Consider the following 10,079-nt stretch of genomic DNA (forward strand, 5'->3'; position numbering starts at 1 on the left):
TAAAACAAACATTCTTCCTTGGCGTTTTCTGTTTGCTATTAGCTTACAATGTTTCTCTATAAAACAACCACTTTTCTTTAACTTTACTTAATTCCTTGCTCTACTATTTGTCCAATAGAAACCAGATTTTTTGCAAGATTTGGAACATTCAACACATACTTTGTTTTTCCTCGTTCTTCCCACAATGGAATGTCTCCTACTACATGTTCGATTGTATGAGTAGTATTATCACTTGTTTGTACATAACCAGGAATAATTTCCTACTTCTTTTAGACTTTCAAACCAATTTCCATGTCTAGTCATATGATTAGATGCCCCAGAATCTACATACCACATATGATCTTCAATACATCTTTGTGAACTTTCAGTCATTGTTATTATTTCATGTTGCATCACAAAATCACCCTCTTTGTCACAATTTTCACTTGTTGAAGTATAGTTACTTTGTTGTCTCTTCCATCTTTTTCATCATTTTGCCTTTTATAACATTCAGCTTGCATATGGCCTGGTTTTCCACAATACCAACTGCCATCATCACTCAAATAAATTTACTTACCTGCACCTCGATTGCTCCCCTTGCCTCTCATGTTATTTCTTCCAATTATAGCTTGTTGTTCTCTTCCTTTATAATTATTATTGGATAATTATTACTGGTTCTAGTTGAATCAAATCTGCCATGGCCTCTTCCTCGGTATCTTCCAACACTATTGTAGAGTGCTTGCCCCTCACTTTCCCAATTTCCATTGTTTATATCCTCAACCAAATTTCTTTCTTCCACTACTAGCATTGAAACCAAATTTACAAAGCTTGGGATGTTATCCCTTGTGAGAATGGAAGTTTTGAAGCTTTTATATTGAGGTCCTAAGCCACTTAAGCCTACTTCTACTTTATCATCATCTTCTACCTTCACGTTAATAGAAGCAAATGACTCACATATGCTCTTTATTTTCAGAGCATAGTCATTTACTAACATTTTTCCTTTTTCCAAAGTATTTAACTCAGTTTTCAACTGAAGTTTTCTTGCTTTTGTATTCGCTGCAAACAATTTCACCAAACTGTTCCAAGCTTCCTTTGGAAGTAAAGCATCTTGTATATGTCCAAGCATCGAATCTAAGATGCTAAGTGATAGCCAATGCAACACTTTTCTTGCCCCTTGATTCCAATCTTTAAATGCCCTGATTTGTGCAACAGTTGTGTTTTCTTCAGGGATCTTTGGAGCCTCTTCTAGGTCTCCTTCAATGTACTCTCAATACCCTTTTCCCCTAAGGAAATTTGTCATTTTGAATTTCCACACATGGAAATTGTTTTTATCAAGTTTTTCTATAACTATTTGGCTTCCATTTTCAGTGGTCATCTCTCTTTTAATTTAGGACTTAGGTTATGACTAAGCTTAGCAAAGAACTCTGATTAAGAGCAACAACTAGAGGAATATTCTCATATCTGTTATATTCTTCCTTAATAGTAGTTAAGCTTTGATACCATGTTAAGAATGCGCTACGGCTATTCTTTGTGCAACAACGGACACGTGATGGGCAAGATTGTTTAGGGTTCAAGACTAAAGAACGGGGGAAGGAGACCCACCTCTGTAGCAGCCCAAAACCTTCTGTTTCATTACTTGGAAAAAAACTCTCTCATCTGTCTCTCTATTTTTTCTCTCTCACTTTTTATCTAAGAGTTGTTAGTGACTTACATATTCAGCTATTTAGCTGTGAATAGCTAAATAGTTGTTCATAGCTATTTTACCTCTATTTTCTAACATCACTATTACATTAGCTAATTTGTCTAATATCTACTATGGAACATCTTTGACATCACATTGCTTTTGTTGAGCTTGTTTCTCAACACATCCTAGACTCTCGATTGGTGCGTAGAAAATTTCATTATCTAGTATCATGGAAGAGCTAACCTTTGTTTGGAACCACTTGGGAACCAACCAACCACCTTCACAACACACCAAATGTAGTTTGGATATTCACAATTGTTATCCCCATTTAGAAGTCGACATTAATGAATGTCATGACTAAGGGTTTAGGGTTTAGGTGCAAGGTGTGGTACACTCTGGGCCTACCTTTTACATATTTTGTTATATAAGTAGGGGTTCCCACCATAGTTGTCCTCAAGGAGTTCAATCCTAGTTATTGTGTGGTATTGGATTCTATAGTTCGCTCTTCATTGCTCTTGCTTCTTCTTTGCTCTCTCTCTCTCTCTCTTGCAACATTCATTGGTAAAGTTCTTGAACATCGAGAGTCACTACTCACTTTTACACGTATCACGTGAAATGTAATATTTTTTGTCTCATAGGTCATATTTGACCTCCAAAGACGATAATATAATCTCTCTCTCTCTCTCTCTCTCTCTCTCTCTCTCTCTCTCTCTCTCTCTCTCTCTCTCTCTCTCTCTCTTTTATCGTAATTAGCTTACCCTATTAGTAAGACATTACACTTCTAGCACTACATCTTGGATTTGAAACCTAATTTTCTCACCTCTCACCTGTCTATTACTCCACAGATATCTCTTATTTCACTACACACACATTCACTTGTCATGCTTGATTGCTTGATATCTTATTTCACTACACACACATAAACACATTCACGTGTCATGCTTGATTGCTCGTGTTGCTCATTTGTGCATCTTGCTTGTTTGATTGTTTGCTCATTCCTTGATCATAATATTACATTCGTAACATAACTTGGCACAATTGCATACATGGGAGGTAGGTCCTCACATGAAAGGAACAAATTGGAGAAAGCCCATGGAGTTATTATGCATGCTAGACACCCGAGCGACTCCACGCGGCAGATTATGCAAATTAGCTTGAGGCAACGAAAGATTGAGTAAAGACTCCTCAAACCTAATATTGAGATAAGGCTTTGGGAAGCCCATGGAGTTATTATGCATGCTAGACACCCGAGCGACTCCACGCGGGAGATAATGCCCATTAGCTTGAGGCGGCGAAAGATTGAGTAAAGACTCCTCAAACCTAATATTGAGATAAGGCTTTGGGATAGGTCAACATGAACAATCTTGGAGTTTTTCTTGTCGTTCGAGCTTTGTTAATTTTCATGCGGAGGGGAAAGGAAAGAAGCCATAAGATATACATATATTCTTTTGGATCTCGTATGCCACATTGTCCTCTTTTCGAGACTTTAACACTACATATTTCTTTTTGCTTCTCTCTCTCTCACTCTCTCTTTCCTTGGGCCAAATTTGGTCTTAGAAAGACATTAATCTCTCTCTCTCTCTCTCCATGTGCTCACACATGGAAGGCGTAGGAGAGTCTTGCTTTTCATTGTGAACATCGTACATGCACATAAGGTGAAGGTTGGTCTGTTCTGCTTTAGTTTGACCTTTTGTAAATGCTTGTTTTTAATAACAGTACAGTATGACGTAGTAAAGTGAGTAGTGCTACTTTTCAGCTACTTTTCAAACGGGAAGACGAGGGACGGGGATATGTATATATATCTGTATCAGAATCTCTGAGATGCTAATGTTAGTACTTCGATGTAAATAAAATAAAAACCAATCAATTAACCAAACAAAAGGAAGAGCTCTGCAAAAACAGAAAGAAAAAAAAAGGGAGAGGGAAGGGGGGGGGGGGGGGGGGGGAAGACAATGCAACACCACAACGTTTGAATGTGAATGAATTCTTCGAATACGAATATGAATATATACCCTCCCTCTCCCCTTCCATTTCACCATCTCACATACACACATACACATACACATACATATGTACATACAGAGCTCTCCCTCCCTCTGGTCCCTGGAAACACAAAGGAATAAGTTACGAGGTAAAATATATTGTTTTGTGTATGACAGGCCACATTTGGTGCTACACTGTATTCATACATACACACGCGCGCGCGCTACATCTTTTCTCGTCAGAGTTATGTGTGTGTATGTATTAAAAAGCAACACGACAGATAATGAAAGAAAAAAAACTTTTGGTGTCCCCACTACTACTACTACTACTACTACTACTACAGTCTACTACTACTACTACTACTACAATGTGCTACAACAACATGCAAATGTTATTCACTCAGAGTATCTTATGACAAGGAACCTAAACCTCCCTGCCCCCCCCCCACTCTCTCTCTTTCTCTGTGTCACATTCATTCATAATAGGCCGCACACACATATATGTACATATATATATTTCAAGTCAAGGATCTAAAAATGCAGCACATTTGCTCTCCCAACCCCCGACCCCCCAAAAAGAGAAAACAAAAGAATAATAATAATTGAGGCTCCAACTAAACTAATAACTCACCGTCAATAGAATCATTATCCCTTCATTCTCTATACAAAACATACTATGTATTGCTTGTTGCTGTATTATCTTTGATTTCAGATCTCTTTTTCATTTGTTTTATTAAGTCATCCGTTGGAGTATGGTGTGTGATATGTGTACTATTTGCTTGTAACAGTCTTTGGACGCTTCTTCTTCATTCAAGTAAATTGCGATGGCAAATTGCAATTGGAAACAATTCATTCATTCATTCCCACTCTCTCTCTCTCTCTCCGTGTGTTTCTTGTGTCCCTTTTTTTCCTCTCCTCTGTCTCTATCTCTGTCTCCCCCCGTCTTTTTCTTTCTTCTTTTCTGTAACATTATTATATTCTTTTCTTTTTATCTTCTGGTTTGTGTGGTGGGGAGGGGTATGTATCACTGCACTATGTAATATGTATATATCATATGAATATGAATACATATATACACACTCATATAATAATACGATGGCATCTCTGCTGCTGCTGCTGCTTTTTTTTTGCTCCATCTCCATGGAAAGCGATTGCCCGCCCACCCACCCACTATATACACTTCTTCTTCTTCTTCTTCTTCTTCTTTTTCTAGTAGTAGTAGAAAATCTGCCTGCCTAAACTACAGCAGCAGCAGCAGGAAGGGATTTAGTGAGTGTTGTTGTTGTTATGGCTTTCACAAAATATCCATAACACCTCCCTTTTCCTTGTCACAAAAAGCTCCTCCTCCTCTACTCTGCCACTCTCCCCCTCAAAATTAACACCTCCTCCAAAGTCATCTTCACCTTCACTTTTCACCTTTCTTCACGAGCGATTGATAAGCTTTTTCCATACTCACCTCACCTTCATGTCCCTGCCATGGCTGCCACAACTATGGAACCCCAACCTCCTGCAGAGCTCATCCCCAGAATAAACTTCCCTGCAGACCAGCTTCATCTGAAGATGCAGGAGATGTTCGACAATAACTGCGGTAATGGTCATAGCTCAGCGTCCGTGGATATGGCGAAATTTCAAGGAGCATCAGAGCAACTGGACTACAACATGCCCCTGTTGTCTGTGAGGAGATACAGAAGTGAAGGAGATCAATGGAAGTCATCAAAGAAAGTATGGAAGCTTAGCGCAGAGCTAAGCAAAGAACCGCTCAGGTTACCCGGATCTGTTCCTTTCGAATGGGAACGAACTCCAGGACAACCTAAGCTTCTGCGGCAAACAGAAGCTCCACCATCTCCATCTCCATCTCCATTGCCATTGCCATCTACTTCTTCGTTAAGCGATCATACAAATCATACTGTCAGGCATGATAACGTCCATCTCCAGACTGTAACATCGCCATCGTCGTCTCAACTTCCCCCTCCTGCTACTTATGATCGTCAGATCGCATCAGATCAGAAATTCCTTGATCCTGCTTACTTTGAGAACGATAGATCATCCCATCATGGTGAGAAATCATGTCTTCCTTCTTCTGCTACTTCTCCTGCTAATTATGCTGTAGATCTCCTCAGCTCACCGAATTTCAAATTCCTTCCTCCGCCCCCACCCCCACCTCCACCTCCACCTCCACCTCCTCGCGTCCGTCCTCTCATTCGTATGCATTCTGCTCCTCCACCTCGCTCTGTTACTGTATCTCCATCTCCCCCTCATCTTCCTCCTCTAAATAAACACCATGATCGAATCCAATTTGGTTTCTGCCTTGTGGATCCGACCACGGATTCTCGCTTTCGTCGTATTCTGCAGGCCCGCCGAAAACTAGCAGAACCAGAATTAGAAATAGATACCACTGGCTCTGCCTCACATGATTCAACCCGGAATTTAGATGGGCTGGCTGAATCTGATCATGCAGAGATTAACAAAGAGTTAGATCATAATAGTAATTCTGAGGAGAATAAGCTTCGCGATGATGTCGCAGCAATCAGTAATGGCGGCGATGCAGCAGTAGCAGAGGCTCCCATACATCCTGAGAAATCTAACGTAACGCTGCTGGATGCGGAAGCAGAAAGCTTTGTGAAAGACGATGAATCAACACCTCCTACCTATCAATGTGTATCTGTCCAAGACGATCACATTACTGCCATTGACAAGATGGAAGCAATTAGCTCAGATAGTTCTGCCGTGGCTAACACTGTTTTCCCTTCAACTATTACAGATGCTGCCATTAATGAGATAGAAGAAAGCTTGGAAAACTCTGCAGAGGTTAATGCTATTCTCTCTTCAACATTAATACAAAGAAAAGAAGATGATGCAACTAAGCTCAGAATCAAACTCCTGAACAGTAATAATATTGAGAACAGCATTGTTGCCAGAGCGTCTGACCCAAACATGGAAGCCACTATAGTCAAATCTGCAGAAGCTATCAAAGCTGTGAATCCAAGAAACACCATTAAAACTGAGAGGGAAGCTCAGAGGAGTTCAACGGAAAGCAACTATGACAGTTATGATTACACATGTAGATCAGTAATGGACGTTGAGACTTTGCGGATGATTAAAACTGCCGTGTATGAGGTGTGTAAGAAAGCCGCGACAACATCGATTCGAGCTTTTTCTAAAGCTAAAAAGAAAGTTATAATTCCTGCAGCGAAATCAGTTCATGCATCGCTATCTGTTTTCCTCACTGGCCATGGCTGTTTCAAACCACCAGTTGGAACTCCTGCGAAATGCGATGCAGGAGAAAAAGTAAGTTTTTACTTTCCATGGCTAGCAAGATTGCTTCATACTTATATTTCTGCATCGATACAGTTATACTTCTCAGAACAAATCAGAAAGACGATTATACTGCGGATTTTGGGGCACACTTTTACTGTTTATACATTGCCAGCGATGGAAGAAAGCTTTTGCTTTTATCTTACGTACAGTTGAATTCCAGAAGAAGAATTCACGTTATATACAGTAATTGCCTTACATTTCAAGGAGATGATCAGATTTAATGACGAGAAAAGGGTTATTTGGTCCTGTGAATTAACTACTGCCAATGATAACCTTTTATGTATTCATGACGCCATGGCTGCACCATCAAGCTCAGTCAGCTGTCTAAGTAGATGAGAGATGAGAGAAAAACATAAAGAAAAGACGATCTCTTTCTTGCATAGTGAACCTTCTAGCATAAGCCTTCCAGCTAAAAAAAAATTCATCCTTGATATCACAAACTGATTCTCTGTGTGGTTCTTGACAGGTTTCTGTTACGCTGGAGGCGAAGACAACAAACCTTCCAGTGCGAGAGAGAGATCAACTGTCACCGGTTTTATCTTCAGAAGCTCCTTCTGATAATCTCGATCGACCACCGATCGCCATTAATAGTAATCACCATAGTAACACAGTCATTACTGATCATTTGAATACAGAGATTCGTTCCTCCCCCGATCTCAATCCATCTTCACTGTCTAGCTCCATTATAGATCACAACAGGCCGATCAGTTCACCTCTGATAGAATACATTCCTACAGTGGCTATGACTTCGTCTCCTCCTGCACGTGACACCACAGCTAAAAGCTTGGTAAGCATCGGAAGCTTTAATGGAACTCAGCCAGTTCTTAGGGAGAGCTCCAGTAGTATAAGCAGCCCCCCTTATGAAGATGCTCGAACTAGCAGTACATTAAACAGAGATAGTTTGTCTTCTCCATCATCCACAGTATTTTGTGAATCCGTAATCAGTCTGCAAGCGAGCCCTGATATTCCTGTCAGTTCCAAAAGGCTGAACAACCTTCCTCGCACAAGGTCGTCCTCATCTCGGCCATTCCATTCAAAATCCGTTGGGGGAGATCATGAGCTTCTCCCAGAATTCTTCCATGATGCACCGAGCAGGTTTAATGGATCCTTATCTCGAAGCTCTACACCCGGTCATAGCACTTCCTCTATGTTAAGCTCTGCAGAAGAGGAATTCTTAGATGCCGCTTCTTCTCCATTCCAAACTCCTCGCAGTTCTCTGACCAACAGCAATTATAACAAAAACTATCCATATACGAAGAGCTATTCTGCTGGTCAATCTCCAATTCATTATCATAGCAACTGCGAATTCACAAGGAGAATCTCAAATTCGAAGCTTCAATCAAAGCTTAGCAAGAGACTGGGGAAAGCCTTGTGGCTAGACATGCGAGAAATAGCAATGAACAACACATTAGACGATGGAATGGTTCATGAGCTGAAATCCTCCGCTGTTAATATTGCCACAGCTAGTTCAACTACGGTTGATGTGGAGAACTCAGTTAATTCAGTTGCAGAGAACTTTGTGCCAGGAGAGAAAGTGTTAGCTACCATTAAAACTAGCCGCCAATTTACACAGAAGATTAACGAATCCATAGCTAAAGATGACAGTTGTAAGAGCGGCACCTTCTCAAGGCTGGTGAGTCCATCTTTATTAGAATCGATGAAGAACAAGAACGCATCTATGCAAAAGAAACAGACAATATCGACTATAAGTGCTGTATCGACTCCTGTATTCCCTGCAAAATGCCAGAAGAACAGATTGAAAGTGATGAGTGGGAAACAGCAGAAGAACCTAATGAACTCAAACAATGAGAGTAACCTATATTACATGGCAATGAATGTTGCAGATGTGGGATGGCCACTAGGTATTTCAGGATATCCTGAAGCTTTGATGGTGAACATGAAGAAAAGCACAAATTCTGTGGGAAACCAAGCAGGAAGTAGCATAACAACCAACTCATCAACAAAGCTCTGCCCCAGCATAACAGAAGCAGCTAGTGTTGTTGTGCCATCGCCACCTCTTCCTCCATCTCCAGCTGGTGGTTCGTGGCTAAAAAAAGCTCTCTCAAGCGCTACTAACAAACAATACATGCTAAACAGTACTAATCCGATCAGGGTCGTAAGGTCTGCAGAGATGGGGCGGAGCATTAATGGGAAGGAGAAGCTTCTTAAGGATGAGGGGGAGTCCGAGACTCCATTAGAGCCAACCGCCGCTGCGAAAAGCTCCTGGGAAGCTATGGTGCGGGGTACTCATGTTCATCCAGGAAGCCTCAGGTCCTCAGAGGTACGACAGTATGAGTGTTGAAGGCGGTAACGATGGTGATTGGTGACGGTGACGGTGACGGTGACGGTGACGGTAATTGGTGACGGTGATTGGTAATGCCTGCCATCTTTCAATTCATCTCCATTCACCCAATTTCTTCATGGACCTTCTTCCCATCTACCAAGTTTAGTAAAAAAAAACTCCCCACTGCCGCTCACTTTTGTTTTTATTCCCACGATGCCCCTTTGCAAGGGCTTCTTGTATTTTCCCAAAATGCCCCTTTGCACCGGGCTTCTTGTATTTTCCCAAAATGCCCCTTTGCAAGGGGTGTTTTTTTGGGGGGTGGGCCGGGAGGCAATTGTGAAACGCAGGATTGCCCTTCTTCTTAATGTGCCAATTCTTTAGGTTTTTGATGCCTTCAAGGAGAGAATGCACCACACCATAGTACGTAATATACTCGAATGCATTGGAAAATATTGTTTTTCATACGAATGCGTATGTTATCAAAACATTCTTATGGTTTTATTTTTCTTTTACACTTTTTACCTTAACTTTCTTACCTTTAAAAAAAAACCTTACAATAAATAATGAATACAAAAGTATTGTATTTGCCATAATTCAAGGGTGTTTACCATACTTGAATGAATGATGCATTCTCAAATGCAAATGCATGTATGGTTTATACTATGCCCCACACCTTTCATTGTGTAGGACAATAATGATGTCGGTTGACACATTGAAAGAACTAAATTTAACGTCTCTTTCATACGATTAACTTACTGCGCACAAGCTTTCTTGTTGCAATGTTTGCTCATAGCTACTACAAGTGGAATGGATGTCTTGAGTTTATGATCAA

The 10,079-nt window shown here is 40.6% G+C and overlaps 1 protein-coding gene across 2 annotated transcripts; it reads left to right on the forward strand.

Annotated features, from left to right (window-relative positions):
• The first annotated feature begins 5,057 nt into the window (after positions 1-5,057).
• LOC147857746 (uncharacterized) lies at positions 5,058-9,604 on the forward strand. 2 transcript variants are annotated; one of them, XM_087326831.1, is made up of 3 exons: positions 5,599-5,701; positions 5,766-6,933; positions 7,430-9,604. In XM_087326831.1, exons 2-3 carry the CDS (start codon positions 5,851-5,853, stop codon positions 9,263-9,265), a joined length of 2,919 nt encoding a protein of 972 aa, XP_087182957.1. In that variant the 5' UTR covers positions 5,599-5,701; positions 5,766-5,850; the 3' UTR covers positions 9,266-9,604. The 2 variants fall into 2 exon arrangements, with proteins under 2 accessions (XP_087182956.1, XP_087182957.1); XM_087326830.1 differs by having other exon boundaries at positions 5,058-6,933.
• The last annotated feature ends 475 nt before the right edge of the window (positions 9,605-10,079 follow it).

Source organism: Azolla caroliniana, unplaced genomic scaffold (genome assembly GCF_043228905.1).
Source record: "Azolla caroliniana isolate FFs.n. ecotype wild unplaced genomic scaffold, voAzoCaro1.0.p SCAF_11, whole genome shotgun sequence".
Lineage (NCBI taxonomy): Eukaryota > Viridiplantae > Streptophyta > Polypodiopsida > Salviniales > Salviniaceae > Azolla > Azolla caroliniana.

Bases quoted from the DNA above. Each gene is read 5' to 3' on its own strand.
- LOC147857746 (XM_087326830.1), top strand. From the start codon at position 5,122: ATGGCTGCCACAACTATGGAACCCCAACCTCCTGCAGAGCTCATCCCC. The intron at 6,934-7,429 runs GTAAGTTTTTAC...GGTTCTTGACAG, and splicing joins AATGCGATGCAGGAGAAAAA to GTTTCTGTTACGCTGGAGGC.